At 44.0% G+C, this 21,735-nt stretch overlaps 1 protein-coding gene across 1 annotated transcript in view; it reads left to right on the top strand.

Annotated features, from left to right (window-relative positions):
* Positions 1–21,735, top strand: part of LOC134345849 (protein O-GlcNAcase-like) — a 104,822-nt gene that overhangs the window by 18,461 nt on the left and 64,626 nt on the right. The window contains 3 exon segments of the mRNA XM_063047152.1: positions 4,446–4,497; positions 16,364–16,461; positions 20,603–20,733. Coding sequence (XP_062903222.1) covers positions 4,446–4,497; positions 16,364–16,461; positions 20,603–20,733 — 281 coding nt within the window.

Below are 21,735 nucleotides of genomic sequence, written 5' to 3'. Positions count from 1 at the left end.
TGGGAGTCTTGCACGAGGATTCCGAAGTCCCTCTGCACCTCTGATGTTTGAATTTCCTCCCCATTTAGATAGTGGTCTGCACTGTTATTCCTTTTACCAAAATCCATTATCATACATTTTCCCAACACTGTATTCCATCTGCCACTTTTTTTGCCCATTCTTCCAATTTGTTGAAGTCCTTCTGCAATTGCATTGCTTCCTTAGCACTACCTACCCCTCCACTTATCTTTGTATCATCTGCAAACTTTGCCACAAAGCCATCAGTTCCATTACATAAATCACTGACAAACAATGTGAAAATTAGCGGTCCCAATACTGACCTGAGGAACACCACTAGTCACTGGCAGCCAACCAGAAAAGGCCCTCTTTATTCCCACTCACTGCCTCCTGCCTGTCAGCCATTCCTCTATCCATGCCAGTGTCTTTCCTGTAACGCCATATGATTTTATCTTATTAAGCAGCCTCAAGTGTGGCACCTTATCAAATGCCTTCTAAAAATCCAAGTAAATGACATCCACTGCCTCTCTGTGTCACCCTATTGTCTGCCCTATTAGCTACATTCTCAAAGAACTCTTAACAGAATTGTCAGGTAAGATTTCCCCTGTCAGAAACCATGCTGACTTTGACTTCTTTTATCATTAGTCTCCAGGTACCCCTAAACTTCATCATGAATATTAGACTCCAACACTTTCCTAACCACTGAGGTTAGGCTAATTGGCCTATAATTTCCTTTCTTTTGCCTTCCTTCCTTCTTAAAGAGTGGAGTGACTTTTGCAATTGTCTAGTCCTCCAGGATCGTGTCAGAATCAACTAATTTTTGAAAGATCATGTCCAATGCATCTGTTATCTCTTCAGCAACGTCTCTCATGGCTCTGGGGAGTAGTCCATCCAGTCCAGGTGACTTACCTACCTTAAGTCCTTTGAATTTGCCTAACACTCTTTCCTTTGTAATAGCAATGGCACTTACTGTTGCCTGACACTCAGAGACCTCTGGCACACTGATAGTGTCTTCCACAGTGAAGACTGATGCAAAGTACTCATTAAGTTCATCTGCCATTTCTTTGACCCCATTACTACCTTACCAGCATAATTTTCCAGAGGTCTAATACCTCACCTTCCTTTTACTCCTATATAACTGGAAAACTTTTGGTACCTTGCTTTATATTATCAGCTAGTTTGCCCTCACATTTTCATCTTTTCCCTTCTCGTAGCTTTTCTAGATGCCTTTTGTTGGATTTTAAAAGCTTCCTAATCATCCATTGTCGGCTGGTGGCGCAGTGAAATCAGCGCCGGGTTCGAGAACGGAGGTTCCTGAGTTCGATCCAGTGGCAGACCGCCCCCGTGCGCGCTCTCCATCCACGTCGGGTTGATGTAGAGCTCGCAACTCGACCTCGTAAAATAATACTGCGAAATGTCTGTGTGAGGAGTGGTGCCCCACACAGCCTTTCGAACTGCGCCTTGTAAGGCATGAAAATGCCCGATGCTGGCCTCTCAGGTCTGAGTCAACGTCATCATCCAACTTCCTATTCATTTTTTGATGGGACTCCGCAATTTAAATGGTTTGGCATGGACTAGATGGGCCAAAGGGATGGTTTCTATGCTGTACTTTCCTATGGCTCTATTATGACTGCTACTTCTAGTCTCACCCAACCTCAGTGGAAAAAGCCTGTTTTCATTCCCCTATTTATACCTGTCACAATCTTGTATACCTCTACTAAATCTCTCCTTGTTCTCTTATGCGACAGGGAAATAAGCCGTAACCATTTCAACCTTTCCCTATAACTCAGGTTCTAATTATAATTTGTAGAAATGTTTATGTCTTGCACTGTACTGCTGCCATAAAAGAATATATTCCATGACACATGTCTTTGAAAATAACCCTGACTCTGATTCTGCCCAGGTGATTCAGTTGCCAGTCTAGAGACTTCTTAAATTATGTCAGCAACTCTGCTTCCACCATTTTCTCAGGCAGGTACTCACCACTCTCTGGCTGAAAAAAACTCCGCTCGGATCCCCTCCAATTCTCTCCCTCTTACCATGAATATAGATTTCTCCTTTCCGTTAAACAATTTTCCCCACCCTTCCCTCTTCTTCTATTCCCTGCTCTGGCCTCTTACCTGTCTTAGCACTTCCTTCTGGGTCCCCTCCTCCTTCCCTTTCTCCCATGGTCCTCTCTCCTCTCCTGTCAGATTCCTTCTTCTCCAGCCCTTTACCTTTCTTAGCCACCTGGCTTCACCTATCACCTTCCAGCTATCCTCCTTCCCCTCCCGCCACCTTTGTATTCTGCATCTTCTCCCTCCCTTTCCAGTCCTGAAAAAGGGTCTTGGCCTGAAACATTGACTGTTTATTAATTTCCATAGATGCTGCCTGACCTGTTGAGCTCCTCGAGCATTTTGTCCGTGTTGCTCTGGATTTCCAGCATTTGCAGACTTTCTTGTGTTTAGTATTAGATTATAAGTGTACAGTAGATGCCTACTGGTTTAGTGCTAATAACTTCATCCCTGCATTGTCACAAGGTCTTAGATGTTGATTTGTAAGACACTGTGACCACTTACGCACTTCTAAAACATACACCACCCCCTGATTCTCTCCTCCTACATCCCTCACACATACTTTTAAAATCCCTCAAGCATTGACTTGATATGGTGGTCCTTGGTTTAAGTCATTGAGCTGTTTTGTACCACTGTAGGGTGAAGATAGATAAAAATAGTTCTCATTAGATACACTGATAACAAGCAGAGATATCAAAATAATATGTATTCAACACAGTTGCACTTCAATGGACTCAGATTGTCCCTCTCCCTGGTCGACACTATATAGGTCTTCTATAGATGGGGATAGCAGAGAATATCCTAATTATCATGGAAACACCAATGCTCAGGAATGGAAAAGTCTACACAATACATCATATACAGCCCAGTCCATCACAGGAAAAGCTCTCCCCACCATTGAGCACATCTACAAGGAGCACTGCCACAAGAAAGCGGCATCCATCATCAAGGACCTGTTCCTGTGTTGTACTGTTCTATGGTCTATGAAGTCATCATGAATCTTTACTAGTTAATGGTTAACCACAACTAGAATATATTGTATTCAATTCTGGTTCCTGTGCTTTAAGACAGCATTAACCCAGGGGTAAAAAGAGATTTCCTCCTCAAAGGGAAATTTATTAGAGAATTCAAGATTACACAGACAAGGACGCTCACTAAAGCACAGCCATGTTAATCACACTAACGTCCAGGACACAGCTCAGTCCATTGCAGGAAAAGCCCTCCCCACCACTGTCTGAGCACATCTACAAAGAATGCAGCCATAAGAAAGCATCATCCATCGTCAAGGACCCCCACCATCCAGGCCACGTTCTCTTCTCACTGCTGCCATCAGGAGGGAGATACAGAAATCTTAGCTCCCACACCACCAGGTTCAGGGGCAATTATTAACTTTCAACCACCAGGCTCTTGAACCAGTGTGGATAACTTCCCTCACCACATACCTGAACTGATTCCACAATCTACAGACTTACTTTCAATAACGCTGTTACAACTCATGTTCTGAGTATTTTAAAAATTTGCATAATTTGTCTTCTTTTGTACATTGGTTGTCAGTCTTTATAGTTTTTCATAAATTCTGTTGTATTTCTTTATACTCCTGTAAATGTTTGCATGAAAATGTACTATATGGTAACAAATACAGGTACGTACTTTGATAATAAATTTAACTTTGACTGAGACTACACTGTTTAATTCCACTATCAAATCCTTGCCTTCCTTTATCCCCCAATATAGAGTCATAGAAAAGTACAGCATAAAAATAAATTCAGACCTTCTGGAACATGCCTAAACCATTTAAACTGTCTACTCCCAAAGGACCATAGCCTTCCATACCTCTAATATCCATGTACCTTTCCAAACTTTGCTTAAACGTTGAAATCGAGCTCGCATTCACCACTTATGCTGGCAGCTCATTCCACACTCTTGCCATCCTCTGAGTGAAGAAGATTCCCCTTACGTTCTCCTTAAACTTTTCACCTATCACCCTTAACCCAAGACCACTGGTTGTACACCCACTCAACCTCAGTGGAAAAAGCCTGCTTGCAATTACCCTATTTATACCCCATTGTATACCTCTATCAAATCTCCTCTCAATCTTCTGTGGTCTAAAGAATAAAGTCCTATCCGATTTAATATCTCCTTATAACTCAGGTCCTCCAGACCCAGCAACATCCTTGTAAATTTTCTCTTTTATTTACTTTTAGACTTTTTTTTTGCCTGCCATTAAATGCAGAGTTAATCAGAATTCTGTTTCTCATCATAGTGTGAACTCAGAGCCAAGTGGTTAATTCTCCCAGTATCGTGTTTGCTCTGCTGCCTGCTTCCATCCTGCTTGATATTGAGATATGTGAACCTCAGACAGCTACTAATGGGTGCTTCTGTGTTTATTTATAGGTTTCTATGGCAGACCATGGTCCATGGAACAACGGATGGTGCTCTTCAAGTGGTAATGTAGATCCTACCCAGGGTGTAGTTGTGACTCTGTTTGAAAACAAATCGAAAAGGTTTGAGGAAATGGTCACATTTCAGGACCATGTCACCACTTGAATGTTTGCCATCTGCAAACATTTAATCTCTTCTTATTTTGGAACCCTGTTGTTGCAACCTCATATGCAACTTAAAATTGAGCTAAAAGGCAGTGCATTCTTAAATGGGCATTCTTTTATTGTGGTGACACAGGAGACTGCAGATGCTGGAGTCTGGAAAAATGTACAAAAATCTGGAGGAATTCGGCAGGTCAGGTAGCATCTGTTGATGTAATGCTGAGGATTTATAAGACATTGGTCATACCCCATTGGAGCATTGTGGGCCCTGTATCGAAAAGGATGTGGAGAGGGTCACAAGATGGTCCTGGGAATGAAAGGATTAACCTCTGAGGAGTGTTTGTGGCTCTGCGCCAGTACTCACTGGAGCTTAGAAGAACGAGGGCAGATCTCATTGATTGGATCTGGGTGGGCCAAATGGCCTAATTCTGCACCTATATTTTATGGTCTTATAAGAGACATAAGTGGAAACGTACTGGATATTGAAAGGCCTAGAGTGGACATGGAGAGGATGTTCCCATTAGTTGGAGAGCCTTGGACCAGAAGGCACAGCCTCAGAATAGAGGGATGTCCCTTTAGAACAGAGATGAGGAGGGTAAAAATTATTTTAGCCGAAGACTGGTGAATTTGTAGAATGCTTGGCCCCAAACTTTGGTGGAGGCCAAGTCAGTGGGTATACTTAAAGTGGAAGTTGATATATTCCTGATTGGTTGGGGCATCAAGAGATAAAGTGAGTCGGCCCGTGTATGGGGTTGAATAGGATCCAGGACCAGCCATGATGAAATAGCGGAGTGGAGTCGATGGGCTGAATGGCCTAATTCTGCTCCTATGTCTAATGGTCTTATGGATGGCATGGGTTAGACACAGAGAAAAGCTTGCTCTATGCTCTCCCATTGTGCATTCCCAGGGCAGGGAGAGCACGGGTTAGACACAGAGAAAAGTTTGCTCTACACTGCCCCATTGCATAATCCCAAAGTAGGGAGAGCATGGATTAGACACAGAGCAAAGAGCTTCCTGTACACTGTCCCATCATACACTCCCAGGGCAGTTACAGCAATGGATAGATTCAGACTGAAGCTCTCTCTACACTGTCCCATCACACACTCCCAGGGTAGGGACAGTACAGGTTAGATACAGAGTAAATCTCCCTCTACACTGTCTCATCACATACTCCCAAGGCAGGGACAGCATGGGTTAAATACAGAGTACAACTCTCTGTGTACTTTCTCTTATTACTGGTTATTTTGCTGTTTCTGGCTGACCTCCAGGAGCTCATCATCTCAAATTATGCTGCCTTTTTCCTATCCCGTACTAAATTCCTCTTCATTCATCACTGTTTTGCTTGCAAAACTGTGTAGAGGTAGCTTGCTGGCTCCCATCCTGCTTAGATTTAATGCCAAGATATTTCTAATTCCATTCTTCCCACGGTGCTATTTCTGTAATTTCCATCAGCTTTCCAAAATCTGCACACTCCTTGGATCCTTAACCTCTTCCAGTGTGCCAATCTTCGATGTTCCACCACTTTGATGTTCTCTGTCTGCTCTGGGCCCTTATCCATGGGGAGGGTCCAGAGGAGGTTCATGAGAGCGTTTCCAGGAATGAAAGAGTTAACTTATGAGGAGTGTTTGACGGCTCTGGCCCTGTACTCACTGGAGTTTAGAAAAATGAGGGGTCACAGGTTAGGTACAGAGTAAATCTCTCCCTACTCTCTTCTGTCATTGAAACCTATCGAATATTGAAAAGCTTCGGTAGGGTGGATGTGGAGATGATGTTTCTTATAGTGGGGGAGTCTAGTACCAGAGAATACAGCCTCAGAATACAAGGATGTTTCTTTAAGTCAGAGCTGAGGGGGAATTGCTTCGGCCAGAGGGTACGAATCTGTGGAATTCATTGCCACAGATGGCTGTGCCGGCCAAGAGTTTGGGTATATTTAGAGCGGCAGTTGACAGGTTCTTTATTAGTCAGGGTGTCAAAGCTTACTGGAAGAAGGCAGAAGAATGGGTTTGAGACGGATAATAAATGAGCCATGATGGAATAGTGGAGGAGGCTTGATGGGACGAATGGCCTAATTCTGCTCCTGTGTCTCATGGTCATCCCTGTCTAAAACTCGCCACCATATATCAGATTCAGAATCAGAATCAAGTTTATTATCACCGGCATGTGACGTGAAATTTGTTAACTTGTTATACACCCTGGGGTTCGTTTTCTTGAGGCATACTCAATATATCCATAATAGAATAATAACCATAATAGAATCAATGAAAGACTGCACCAACTTGGGCGTTAAAATCAGTGTACAAAAGACAACGAACTGTACAAATACAAAAATAAATCAATAATAATAATAAATAAATAGGCAAGCAATAAGTATTGAGGATATGAGATGAAGAGTACTTGAAAGTGAGCCAATAGGTTATGGGAACATTTCAATGATGGGGCAAGTGAAGTAGTGTGAAGTTATCCACTTTGGTTCAGGAGCCTCATGGTTGAGGGGTAATAACTGTGCCTGAATCTGGTGGTATGAGTCCTGAGGCTCCTGTACTTCATCCTGTCCAGGTCTGTACTCACAGACTTCAGAAGAATGAGGGGGATCTCATTGAAACCTACTGAATATTAAGAGGAACACAAACACGAAGAAATCTGCGGATGCTGGAAAATCAAGCAACACACACAAAAAATGATGGTGGAACACAGCAGGCCAGGCAGCACCTATAGGAAGAGGTACAGTCGACGTTTCGGGCCGAGACCCTTTGTCAGGACTAACTAAGAGAAGAGATAGCAAGAGATTTGAAAGTGGGAGGGGGAGGGGGAGATCTGAAATGATCGGAGAAGACAAGAGGGGGAGGGATGGAGCCAAGAGCTGGACAGGTGATTGGCAAAAGGGATACAAGGCTGGAGAAGGGAGTGGATCATGGGACGCGAGGTCTAGCAAGAAAGAAAGGTGGGGAGGGGGAGAAAAATCCAGAGGATGGGCAAGGAGTTATAGTGAGAGGGACAGAATGAGAAAGAAGAGAAAGGGAAAAAAGGGGGGGGGGGATAAATAAATAAATAACGGATGGGGTACGAAGGGGAGGTGGGGCATTAACGGAAGTTAGAGAAGTCAATGTTCATGCCATCAGGTTGGAGGCTACCCAGATGGAATATAAGGTGTTGTTCCTCCAACCTGAGTGTGGCTTCATCTTGACAGTAAAGGAGGCCGTGGGTAGACATATCAGAATCGGAATCAGACGTGGAATTAAAATGTGTGGCCACTGGGAGATCCTGCTTTCTCTGGCGGACAGAGTGTAGGTGTTCAGCAAAACGGTCTCCCAGCCTGCGTCGGGTCTCGCCAATATATGGAAGGTCGCATTGGAAGCACCGGACACAGTATATCACCCCAGCCGACTCACAGGAGAAGTGTCGCCTCACCTGGAAGGACTGTCTGGGGCCCTGACTGGTGGTGAGGGAGGAAGTGTAAGGGCATGTGTAGCACTTTTTCTGCTTACAAGGGTAAGTGCCGGGAGGGAGATCGGTGGGAAGGGATGTGAGGGGGAACGAATGGACAAGGGAGTCGCGTAGGGAGCCATCCCTGCAGAAAGCAGAAAGAAGGGGGGAGGGAAAGATGTGCTTAGTGGTGGGATCCCGTTGGAGGTGGCGGAAGTTACGGAGAATTATATGTTGGACCCGGAGGCTGGTGGGGTGGTAGGTGAGGACAAGGGGAACCCTATTCCTAGTGGGGTGGTGGGAGGATGGGGTGAGAGCAGATGTGCGTGAAATGGGTGAGATGTGTTTGAGAGCAGAGTTGATGGTGGAGGAAGGGAAGCCCCTTTCTTTAAAAAAGGAGGACATCTCCTTTGTCCTGGAATGAAAAGCCTCATCCTGAGAGCAGATGCGGCGGAGACGGAGGAATTGCGAGAAGGGGATGGTGTTTTTGCAAGAGACAGGGTGGGAAGAGGAATAGTCCAGGTGGCTGTGAGAGTCTGTAGGCTTATAGTAGACATCAGTAGATAAGCTGTCTCCAGAGATAGAGACAGAAAGATCAAGAAAGGGGAGGGAGGTGTCGGAAATGAACCAGGTAAACTTGAGGGCAGGGTGAAAGTTGGAGGCAAAGTTAATGAAGTCAACAAGCTCAGCATGCGTGCAGGAAGCAGCGTCAATGCAGTTGTCAATGTAGCGAAGGAAAAGTGGGGGACAGATACCAGTATAGGCTTGGAGCATGGATTGTTCCACAAAACCAACAAAAAAGCAGGCATAGCTGGGACCCATACGGGTACCCATGGCTACACCTTTAGTTTGGAGGAAGTGGGAGGAGCCAAAGGAGAAATTATTAAGAGTAAGGACTAATTCCGCTAGATGGAGGACAGTGGTGGTAGAGGGGAACTGGTTAGATCTGGAATCCAAAAAGAAGCAGAGAGCTTTGAGACCCTCCTGGTGGGGGATGGAGGTATATAGGGACTGGACATCCATGGTGAAAATAAAGCGTTAGGGACCAGGGAACTTAAAATCATTGAAAAAATTCAGAACGTGAGAAGTGTCATGAACATAGGTGGGAAGGGATTGAACAAGAGGGGATAAAACAGTGTCAAGGTATGCAGAAATGAGTTCAGTGGGGCAGGAGCAAGCTGAGACAATGGGTCTACCTGGACAGGCAGGTTTGTGGATCTTGGGTAGGAGGCAGAAATGATATTAAAAGGCTTAGGCAGAGTGGACATGGAGATATTTCTAATAGTGAGAAAGATTAGGACCAGAGGACCGATTCTCAGAATAGATGGATGTTCCTTTCAAACAGAGATGAGGAAAAAATTCTTTAGACAGAGGGTGGTGAATCTTTGGAATTAATTGCTACAGTCAGCTGTGCAGGCCTAGTCATTGGGTATATTTAAAGTGGAGGATAATAGATTCTTGATTCATCAGGGCATTAAAGGTTACAGGGAGAAGACAGGAGAATGGAGTTGAGAGGGAAAATAAATCAGGTATTATCAAATTATCCAAGGTCTTTTAAGAGACTCTTAGAGAGGTACATGGAGCTTAGAAAAATAGGGGACTGTGCAGTAGGAAAATTCTAGGCAGTTTCTAGAGTAGAGTAGGTGTGTTGGCGCATGGCCAAGTGGTTAAGGCGTCAGTCTAGTGATCTGAAGGTCGCTAGTTCGAGCCTCAGCTGAGGCAGCGTGTTGTGTCCTTGAGCAAGGCACTTAACCACACATTGCTCTGCGACGACACCGGTGCCAAGCTGTATCGGCCCTAGTGCCCTTCCCTTGGACAACATCGGTGGCGTGGAGAGGGGAGACTTGCAGTATGGACAACTGCCGGTCTTCCATACAATCTTGCCCAGGCCTGCGCCCTGGAAACCTTCCAAGGCACAAATCCATGGTCTCATGAGACTAATGGATGCCTATTATTCTAGAGTAGGTTACCTGGTCGGCACAACATTGTGGGCCGAAGGGTCTGTAATGTGCTGTAGATTTTCCATGTTTCTATACATGGCAGAGCAGACACAATGGGCTGAATGGCTTAATTCTGTTCCTGTGTCTTATGGTGATAATAAACTTGGTTCTGATTCTGGAGCAGAGGAGGTTGAGGGAAAATCTGATAGAAGTTTATAAGATTGTGGAAGTCATAGGTAGGGTAAACAGAATCTTCAGGATTGAAATGTCTTAATACTAGAGGATATGCATTTAATGCAGGGGTTCCCAACGTGGGATCCACAAGCATCTCAGTTCATGGTAGTGGTCCATGTCATAAAAAAAAGGTTGGGAACTCCTGATTTAAGGTGAGAGAAGTAAGTTCAAAGGAAATTTTTTTTCCCATACAGAGAGTGGTGGGTGCCTAGAATGTGCTGCCAAAGGTGGTGGCAGAAGCAGATACGACAGAGGTGAATATCTGGTTTTTAGGTTGGCACAAGAATGTGCAGACAGTGGAGTGATATGGAGCGTAGGCAGAAAGAGTTAGTTTAGTTAAGGGTTTAATTACTAGTTTAATTAGCTTGCCATAATATTGTGGACTGACGGGCCTGTTTCTAAGTTCTATTGTTCTATGTTTGATATGTTTGTGAGAAACATCTTGGGACATCTTGCTGCCTAACAGCGATAACACAGATAGCTAATGCAACACCTACAAAATGCTGGGGGATCTCAGCAGGTCAGGTAGCATCTATGCAAAGGAATAAAGTGTCGATGTTTTGGGCCAAGACCCTTCATCAGACGCTGCCTGACCTGCTGAGTTCCTCCAGCGTTTTGTGTGTGCAGTGCTCTGGATTTCCAACATCTGCAGAACTTCTTGTGTTTCTTAATAAGTGATGTTAGTTCTGGGAGGAGGGTTCCAACGGGAATCACTATACCATGTCCCAACGACTTCTTTGTTTGAACCCTGCTCTGTTTGTGGATTCTACACATTGCCTTCTGATGCTGTGAAGCCACCAGACAAAAATGCAATAATAAATAACAGCGGATCCCAGCAGAGTCCTACTGATTGTACCAAAAGCAAAATCCCAAGGAGCAGGGAGGGCACGGAGTGCTCAGCACATTAACGAACAATTAAAATAAAAGAACAGATCTAAAACCAGAAAATTGGTTCTGAAGGAAGGTTGAATGCCTGAGTAGATAAACGCTGCCTCGAGCACAAGCTTTAACATACATTTCCAAACAAGCCTTCCTGGTAATTATACCTCCTGGCAGATCAGAATGATTGGTGGGAGCTATGACCTACTTCTGAAAATGGAGCTAAGCCCTTAGTCTGAGTGATGACGATCTCATTCTGTGTACAGATAACGCTTCAGTTGTCAGTAACAGTACTGAATTTTACATGGTGTGCTATTGTGCTGTTTGAGACGAGCGGATATGGAGCACTCCTGGGCACAGGTCATGTGGCGTGGACACGGTAAAGCCTCACCTACGCTGTCCCATAACGCGCCTCCTCCCAGAACACAGAGAACAGGTTATTTAGAGTAAATCTCCCTCTGCACTGTCCGACGACACACACTCACAGGACACAAGAAGAACAGGCTAAATACAGAGTAAAGCCCTACGTACCCAGACCCGTGACACACTGTCAGGGTAGGGGCAGTATAGGTTTTACCAACTAAATCTCTACACTATCCTATCACAATTCCGAAAAGCACACAAAACATGGGTTAGACACAGGTTAGATATAGAGTAAATCTCCCTCTGCACTGTCCTGTCATTTCCAGGGGAGAGACAGCACAGGTTAGATACAGAGTAAGTCTCTCTACCCTGTCCTGTGCACAGGCTCTGGGCAGGGAAACACACGTCATTAATACTTAATAAGCACAAGAGATTCCACAGATGCTGGAAGTCTTGAGTAACATGCACAAAATATTGGAGGAATTCAGCAAGTCAGGCAGGATCAATGGAAGGAAGTAAACAGTCTTGGCGGGGAACAGCGACTGTTCATTTTTCTCCGCAGATGTTGCCTGACTTGCTCATTTTTTTTTTGTGCCCACTTTCATCACTTCCAAGAGTCATAGAGTCACAGAAAAATACAGCATAGAAACAGGTCCTTTGGCCCATTTAGTCTGTGCTTGAAAGATTTAACCTGCCTAGTTCCATTGACCTGCACTCGGACCATAGCTTCCATTATTAAGGACCTCCAGCACCCAGGGCAGGCCGTTTTCTCACTGTTACCATCAGGTAGGAGGTACAGAAGCCTGAAGCCTGACACTCAGCGAGTCAGGAGCAGTTTCTTCCCCTCTGCTATCCGATTCCTAAATGGACATTGAACCCCTGGACACTACCTCACTTTTTTTTAATATAGAGTATTTCTGATTTTTTCACATTTTTAAATCTATTCAATGTACGTATACTGTAATTTATTTATTTATTATTATTTTATTTTATTTATTCATTTTTCTTTTCCATATTATGCATTGCATTGAACTGCTGCTGCTAAGTTAACAGATTTCACGTCATATCCGGGTGATAACAAACCTGATTCTGATTCCTCCATACCCCTACTATCCATGTACCCATCCAAACTTCTCTTAAACTTTGAAACTGAGTTCACATGCACCACTTGTGCTGGCAGTTCGTTCCACACTCTCACCACCCTCTGAGTGAAGAAGTTTTCCCTCTTGTTCCCCTTAAACCTCTCTCCTTTCATCCTTGGCCCATGACTTCTGGTTGCAGTCCCACCCAACCTCAGTGAAAAAAGAGTTAAGGTTAGGTAAATGCTGCTTGCATTTGCACTATCTATACTCTTTATGATTTTGTATACCTTGAACTCGGGGGGGGGCGGGGGGAAGCGATATGGTAGACTTTAACACCGTAAATCAATGAGTGTTCTTTTTGTTTCGTTATTCTCCCCTCTCGCTGTGAAAGGGGACACTTCTCTGTCCCTTTATTAAGGGGGAAAGGGAGCCTGTGGCATGTCGAATTGTCAGGTGAACGATTAAATTTTGTTATACTGCAGATCATGGACTTTTTTGGGGGCCTTGCTTTTGCTTGTTTGGTGGGTGGAGAGTGCTGATACTTTACTGGACTAAGTAGGGGGGAGGGAGAGGGTTGTTGTTCTGCTGCTTGTGCATAGGAGGGGGGAGTAGGGGGCTTTGGGATTCTGGACATCCCACATCTCCCGGAAGTTCTGGGAGTCTCCCGCATATTAATAGTGGCTCCCTGATGCCCGCAAATTATAATGTCTCAGAAATCAATTTTTTTGAGAGAGAAAGCGAGCGAGAGAGAGCATGAGAGAGACTGAGAACGACCGCGACCACGAGAGCGAGAGAGCGCGCGCGCGCGTGAGAGAGAGAGCGCGAGAGCGACCACGAGAGACAGAGCGAGAGAGAGAGGGTGTGCCATGGCAGTGTTCCAAAAAAAGAAAATATAAAACGTACGTCACCCCAGACTACACTAAAGTGTACCCCTGCCTAATAGGGATCAAAAATAATGACAGTGTTGCTCGCTGCACTGTTTGCAACAGTGACTTTTCTATTGCCCATGGTGGGTTAAGACTGTAAAAGACATATTGGGGTGAGTTTAACAGGTGTCATTCGTTCATTAGCATAGCTAATATTATTTAAACTGCTGGCTAGCTGCTAAGGAGCTACTCTATTGCAGACATCCCACTTCTCCCGGAAGTTCCGGGAGTCTCCCGCAAATTGATGGTGCTACCGCTCTGAAATGAGTTTTTATAGGGTGGGATGTCTGGGATTCTAACATGTTTAACTGTCACTCATTCTTTGGGGCACTGTTCTGTTTTCATGGATGTCTGTGAAGAACAAGAATTTCAGGTTGTATATTGTATACATTCTCTGATATTAAATGGCACTATTGAACTATTCGGCCTCCCTGGATAGGCACTATGTTCACCATGAACTGGTTCGGCTGATGGGCTTGTATCCATGTTGCATTGCTGTTTGACTCTATAGCCACTCTCTGTGTAAGGTGACCTATCCCTCAGATCCCCTTTAAGAAGCAAATTGTTTTTTAAAATCTCCGTACTTCTGGTCAAGATGGCACCTGCATACAGTGCTCCTTTGGTCAACATCTTCTGGATAAATCATGAAACCACATATTTCACTGCTTTTATGTCTTTTACTTTTTCACTATGTCTTTTTCACTTTGAATGTGATTCTGGAACTGTTGGAGCCTCTGAGTTGATTTTGGGAGGTAGAGGCAGTGTGCAGGAACCTCATGGCAAGAAGGTTGTGAGCCGATGTCCGACTCCATTTTGCTGATTAAAGCTTCTATTGTTCGCCAGTTAAAGTGACAAGGGAGATTGAATTGCCGACTGCCTGCCTGCCTTATCACTGGTGAGATCGCTCTGCAATAGACAGGGGAGACTGCCTTTTTATCGCTGGTGAGATCGCTCTGCTAGGGAGAGAGGACACTGTCTTTTTGTCGCGGTGAGATCACTATACTACGGAGAGGGTGAATGTTGCTCAGCTTTTCTGCGTTTTGGATGTGGACTTGAACTGTGCACTTTTTTTTAATCAGTCTTATGGTTTTTTTGTATTCTGTGTTTTTCACCTGATCTTTCTCATTTTTTTTGTACGCGGGGAGGGGGATTTGGAGGTCGATATACCTATTCCACTTCTGTTCATTTTTTGTGCAGGTAGGAGGAATTTGGGGGTTGACAAGCATGCTGCTGTTCTTTTCTTTCTTGGTTTTATGGCTAGCTGGAGAAAAAGTATTTCAGAATCGTTTACTTTGATAATAATTGAGTCTTGAACCTTGAACCTTGAACCGAGGTGGCAGGGCCGGGTCTGAGAGTGAGAAATGACCTGAGGACTGAATGATTTAAGCGCTGGACCAGATTGAAAAGGTCAGGGTGTCAGGGCCAGAGGTGAGGGACGGACTGGTTCAGCTTGCTGTTCCACGAGGTTTACTCATTTTTGTGCTGAACTGAGGCTGTGGCCTGCAACTAACAGGCTCCTGAATCGGCTGTGACTGGCTTTGTGTCTGTGGACTCGCTTTCGTGAACTTCAGTTCTGAATGTTATTTGCTTAGTGTTATTTTTCACACAATTTGTTTTTTTTTCCCTTCATTGGGTGTTTTACAGTCTTTTTTTCAATGGTTCTATTGGATTTCTTTGTTTTATGGCTGCATGTTAGGAGATGAATCTCAAGGTTGTATATAGCACACATACTTCGATAATAAAATATACTTTGAACTTTGAACTCATGAGAAAAAATTTTGACTATCTACCCTATCTATGACTCATATAACCTTATATATTTCTACAGGGTTACCCCTCAGCCCTTTTTTGTTCCAGGGAAAACTGGTCTAACCTATCCAATCTTTCCCCAATAATGAAAGTCTTCCAATCCAGGCAGTATGCTGCATTCTCTCCAGACTCTGCAGAAATGCCTGCATGTACAGACTCCTGCATCAGTGCATCAGTAACAGTTTTCCCCACCAATAAGCAACTCCTGTTCAACAATCTTTTAAAAATTATTTAATTTATGTGGAGACACAGATCGATGACAGGCTTTTCTGGCCCAGTGAGGCCACACTGCCCAATTACACCCATGTGACCAATGAACCTACTAACCCATAAGTCTTTGGTCTGTAGGAGGAAACCTGGGGCGCCCGGAGGAAACCTACATGGTCACGGGGAGAAATGATGCATTTCACTGTATGCTTCAATGTTCATGTGAAAAACAAAGCCATTGTTGCAGTGTTAGCCGAGCTTCTCAATTAACTTGCACATGTTTCAACACCAGTCAAGGTGACATCCTCAGTGCACAGTTGTTGGTCTTTCTCTCTGGGAGCGCTCATGTTTATATAGGCCCCCATTTGCTTGCCTTGGTCCTGATTGGCTATCCTTCAGTTGACCTTTGAAACCTATTAGTTTGTGTTTTTTTGGCTCTTAGGGGTTCATAGATGGCATCAATTTATCTGAGGATGCCATGTTGACTGGTGATGGAACGTTTGCAAGCTAATTACCAAGCTCGGCGAACACCACAAAATCAAACACCTCAACCTGCACTACCAATATTCACCACCAATCCAATAAAACTAATCTTTAGAAGTAGTCTTCCTGAGGCTGCACCTGATGTAAATACTATGCTTGTTGGGGATGGATGTGTCTATAATGTATTGGGCTGAGTTCAAAACCCTCTACAGTCTCTTGTGTCTCCATTTTTAAATTATCTGTTATTGGACTTGAAACATTTGACAGATGACAAAGAGATTCAAGCTTTCTTTTCTCGGAGTGGGGCTTGAATCCACAGCCTCCTACTAGTATCCGAAGGGTTCATTCCCTTATTTGTGGGAGGTGTATGGATGTGAACCTCCTGCTCTCTGCCGCTAACAAGTTTATGTTGCCTTTCCTCAGGATGCAGAAGTGGGGGCTAAACGTTTACATGTACGGCCCCAAGGATGACCTGAAACACCGACTGTTATGGAGGGAGACATATTCAGTGGAAGAGTCAGGTAAGACCATAAGAGCATAAGACATAAGAGCAGAATTAGGCCATTGAGTCTGCTCTGGCATCTCATCATGGTTGATCCATTTTCCCTCTCAAAGCCAATCACCTGCCTTCTCCCCATATGTCCCAACTAATCAAAAATCTATCAACCTCTACCTAAAATGTATCCAATGACTTGGGCTCCGCAGCCATCTGTGGTAACAAATTCCACAGGTTCACCACTTTCTGGCTAAAGAAGTTCCTCCTCATCTAAATGGACCTCCCTCTGTTCTGAGGCTGTGTCCTCTGGTCTTAGACTCCTCCACCATAGGAAACATCCTCTCCACATCGACTCTATTGAGGCCTTTCAATATTCGATAGGTTTCAAAGAATTCATCCCTCATTCTTCTCCAGTCCAGGGGTGGAGTTTGGACTGGGAACACTGTCTCATTCCATCTTTCCAACAGGAACCTGCTGGAATGAGGGCATTTATCCTCTGCCTCATATCCTGTAATCCCTGAGTTACAGGGAAAGGTTGAACAGGCTAGGACTTTATTTTCTGGAGTGTAGGAGAATGAGGGGAGATTTGATAGAGGTGTACAAAATTGTGAGGGCTATAGATAGGGTGAATGTCAGCAAGTTTTTCCCACTGAGCTGGGGTGAGATGAGAACTAGATTAAGGGTGAAAGTTCAGGAAGAAGTAACAGATCGTACACCACATAAAATTATAAAGAAAATATATTTACTAATTTCATCTTTATCAAACAGTCATTAGGAAAAAGAAAAGAAAAGGGCCCATTGCAGTTAACCAGTCCATTGAGGCTCATCTCTTCCAAAACTGGGTATTTGGGGATGTATCTCTTACCCATGCATTTTTCGAACTCACCTCAAAGAACATCTTGAGCAACTCTCTCTCTCTCTCTCTCTCTCTATCTCTATCTCTATCTCTACCTCTACCTCTACCTCTACCTCTACCTCTACCTCTACCTCTATCTCTATCTCTATCTCTATCTCTATCTCTATCTCTATCTCTATTATTGTCCTTCCTTCTTGGAGCCATTCATCTGCACAAAGCACTTCTTGCAATGGGGACTCTCCTTCTCACAGAATTCTGTGGCATCTTCCCTTCTATCCAACCCTGCAAATCCCGCCAAAAGCCCCCAAACCAGACTACTGTCCTTCAGAAAACTCTTTCCCACAGCTCTCTAAAACCTTCTCTCACATTCCACAAACCTGATTGGCTGACTCACATTCCTAAGCTGGACAACAGGAATCCTTATCTAAGCCAAAGCCAAAACACACTTTCCAGCATGGCTCACTGCTTTTACAGAAAACTGCTAATATAAACTACCTCACAGCATACCAGTAGAAATCTTACCCAGGGCAATACACTACCCATATAAATAGGCTACTATAAATGTAGTTTACTTAGAGATGCAACATGATAACTTGCGCTTCTGGCTCCACGGGCCCATGACACGAAATTACATCCATGTGACCAAAAACTAGTTGTTACAGCCCAATCCTTCACGGATAAAGCCTCCCCACCACTGAGCATATCTACACGGAGTGCTGTTGCAGGAAAGCAACATCCATCATTAAGGACCCTGGCCACAGCCCATGCTCTCTTCTTGCTGCTGCCATCAAGAAGAGGCACAGGAGCTTCAGGACCCACACCACCAGGTTCAGGAGCAGTTACTACCCCTCAACCATCAGGCTCCTGAACCAGTGGGGATAACCTTATTCAACCACACTCACCCCATCACTGAAATGTTCCCACGACCTATGGGCTCGCTTTCAAGGGCTCTTCATCTCGTGTTCTCAATAGTTATTGCTTATTTATTTATTATTATTTTTGTTAGTCTTTTTTCCTTTTAGTGCTTGCAGTTTGTTGTCTTTTGCACATTGGTTGTTTGCACATTGGCACATTTTACAAAGATGTTGCCTGGATTGGGGAGCATGCCTTATGAGAACATATTGAGTGAACTTGGCCTTTTCTCCTTGGAGCGACGGAGGATGAGAGGTGACCTGTTAGAGGTGTATAATAAGATGAGAGGCATTGATCATGTGAATAGTCAGAGGCTTTTTCCCAGGGCTGAAATGGCTGCCACAAGAGGGCAAAGGTTTAAATTCCTTGAGAGTAGGTACAGAGGAGATGTCAGGGGTAAGTTTTTTACGCAGAGAGTGGTGATGCATAGAATAGGCTGCAGGTGATGGTGGTGGAGGCGAATACGATAGGGTCTTTTAAGAGACTCCTGGATAGGTACAAGGAGCTTAGAAAAATAGAGGGCTATGGGTAACCCTAGGTAATTTCTACAGTAAGTACATGTTTGGCACAGCATTGTGGATCGAAGGGCCTTTATTGTGCTGTAGTTTTTTCTATGTTGCTATGTCTATCTCATTGTGTGCAGTTTTTCATAGATTCTTTTGTATTTCTTTGTATTTAATGTGAATGTCTGCAAGTAAGTAGAATTTCAGGGTAGAATATGGTGACATATATGTACTATGATAGTAAATTTACTTTGAATCTTGAGCATCCCAAAGACGTGCAATAGGTAGGTTCAATTACTGCTGCAAGACCATAAGATATGGGAGCAGAATTAGGCCATTTGGCCCATCAAGTCTGCTCCATCTGCATTATGGCAGATCCATTTTCCCTGTCAGCCCCAATCTCCTGTCTCCTCCCCATCTCCCTTCATGTCCTGACTAATCAGGAATCTATCAACTCCTACACCCAATGACTTGGCCTCCACAGCCATCTCTGGCAATGAATTTCACAGTTTAACCGTTCGCTGGCTAAAGGAATTCCTCCTTATCTCCATTCTAAAAGGACGTCCCTCTATTCTGAGGTTGTGTCCTCTGGTCTTAGACGCTCTCATCATAGGAAACGTCCTCTCCACATCTGCTTTATGGAGGCCTGTAAATTACCCATCAGTTCAGGTAATTGGCAAAAGAATCAAAAGGGAATGTAAGAATAAGTTGAGGAGTGCAGGGAATTTGGGAGAGGGAGAATAGGACTGGTGGGAGCCAACATGGACTTTCTCTATGGAGTTTGTTAGTAATTAAATAAATAAGTAAACTGCAGTGAGTATTGATACTGAAGGTGAGGGGACCATGAAAAGATCCTGCACACAGTGAAAAACAATGCCGTTGTTAGATTGGACTGTATAATTGATATTTTTCTTGTAGTTAACTTTCTTATGCTTGTATTTTTGTATAATTACCTACAGTATGGATGTCCAATTGTTCAGTGTATTTCCTGGTGGCCACAGTTCCTCTGTATCTTTCCAGAAGCTTTTTGGTTCCACTGGCGGGTATCACATTACTTGAATGTGGGTTATCTGATTGGTTAATTTAAGAAACAGAATCCAAATAGAATGTTTGTTACCTATGGGAATGCAGTAGAATTAGCAAATTGGTATAACAGGACCAAATCATCCTGGTTCGGTGTCTTTTTGTCTTTGTTCTTTTTGGTTCCTTTTGTCATTCTTTCTCCTTCTCACTCTCTTACCATCTCTGTTCTCCTCATTTCATTCTTGTAGTGCTTAATAAACAATCATAAATGACAAGTTTTCTACCTCATTCTTGACTTCTGAAGAACCCTGGATCCAACACATCAGTATCTAAAGCCATCCATACAGATCATTTCATTACTTCAGTGCACAGAGGTAGAACAAGGGCAAACAATAACAGAATGCAGAACAAATATAAATTAATCAGGGCATCAAAGGTTCTGGGGAGAAGGCAAGAGAATGGGGTTGAGAGGGAAAATAAATCAGTCATGCTGGAATGGCAGAGCAGAGTTGATGGGCTGAATGACATACCTGTAATTCTTTTCTTATGTCTTATGTCCTTAAAGTGTTACAGTTACAGAGAAAGTGTAGTGCAGAGAACTCACGGCTTATCCAAAAGAGAGTGGTGGAGAGGGTCCTCGGCAGCTCAGTTGCTGGGGTAAATGGGATGATACTGATAGACTGCCAATGCACGATCCCATAGAGTTGTCACATTCAAGTTGTTGTTTCACTCTATGAGTTTATAAAGTAGTGTGTTTTTCCTTCCCCTGTCAGTAACCTCACATCCCCAGCATGTTACTATCATTTAGCTAATGAATTGTTGGTCTCGACAACTATTGTGCTCTTAACTTTTTTCTTCCCTTTCGTTTACAGCCCAACTCAGAGCCTTGGTGTTGGGTGCGCAGGACTGTGGAGTTCAGTTTGTGTATGCAATCTCACCGGGACAGGACATCACCTTCTCCAGCTCGTGTGACCTGGCCTTGCTGAAGCAGAAACTGAGGCAGGTAGTGTGAATATTGATCTCTACTGGAAACCCGGGCCAACAGGGGTTCAGTTAACAGAGCAATTGTGCAGGAGCACCTCCACTTCCTAAGGAGATTGGGGCAAGCAAAGCTACCCCCCCCCATCTTAACTGAATTTTATAGGAGCACCTGACAAGCTGCATCTCCATCTGGTACGGAAGCAGCCGAGCATCGGACCTGAAGTCCCTACGAAGGACTGTGAGAACAGCTGAGAGGATCATGGGGGTCTCCCTCCCATCCATCGGGGACATTTATCAGGAGCGCTGCTTATGTAGATCCCTTAGTATTATTAAGGATCCCACCCATCCATCCAGCATCCTCTTTGACTTTCTACCATCAGGCAGGAGACTCTGATGCATAAAGACAAAAACGGTCAGGAAGGGAAATAGTTTGTTTCCTCAGGCCATTAGGTTTCTAACTCCCCGCTGCATCACATTTGAAGTGTCACTCGTTAATTTGTTCAGTACCTTACAATATTTAACTTATGCACTTTGTTTATTTATACGTAATTCATCTGTAGACATTATCCTGTGTTATATGTGTGTTATGTGAACTACTGTGCTTTACACCCTGGTTCAGAGAAACATCTCGTTTGACGGTGTGCATGTGTATAGTTAAATGACAATAAACTTGACTTGACTTGACTTGACCATTCCCAGTTGATGAGGCCCATTTTCTGTTTCTTCTGAATCTGAATCTGAAATTTGTTGCTTTGTGGCAACAATACAGTGTAGGACAAGGTATAACATAGTAATACAGAGTGAGTGAATCATTCCTGTCTCTCCTGGAGATCCCACCTTCATAGATACCAGTCGTTACCATCACTATGTGCCGTATCGTATGACGTGGGTGATCATGGACTTTCCATGACCATGATTGTTCTTGGCATGTTTTTCTCCAGAGGTGGTTTTCCATTGCCTTCTTCTGGGCAGTGTCTTTACAAAACGGGTGATCCCGTCCATCATCAGTACTCTTCAGAGATTA

The sequence above is a fragment of the Mobula hypostoma genome, chromosome 4 (genome assembly GCF_963921235.1).
Source record: "Mobula hypostoma chromosome 4, sMobHyp1.1, whole genome shotgun sequence".
Taxonomy (NCBI): domain Eukaryota; kingdom Metazoa; phylum Chordata; class Chondrichthyes; order Myliobatiformes; family Myliobatidae; genus Mobula; species Mobula hypostoma.
Note: the sequence above shows the minus strand (reverse complement) of the source record. Positions and strands in the feature narration are given on the sequence as shown.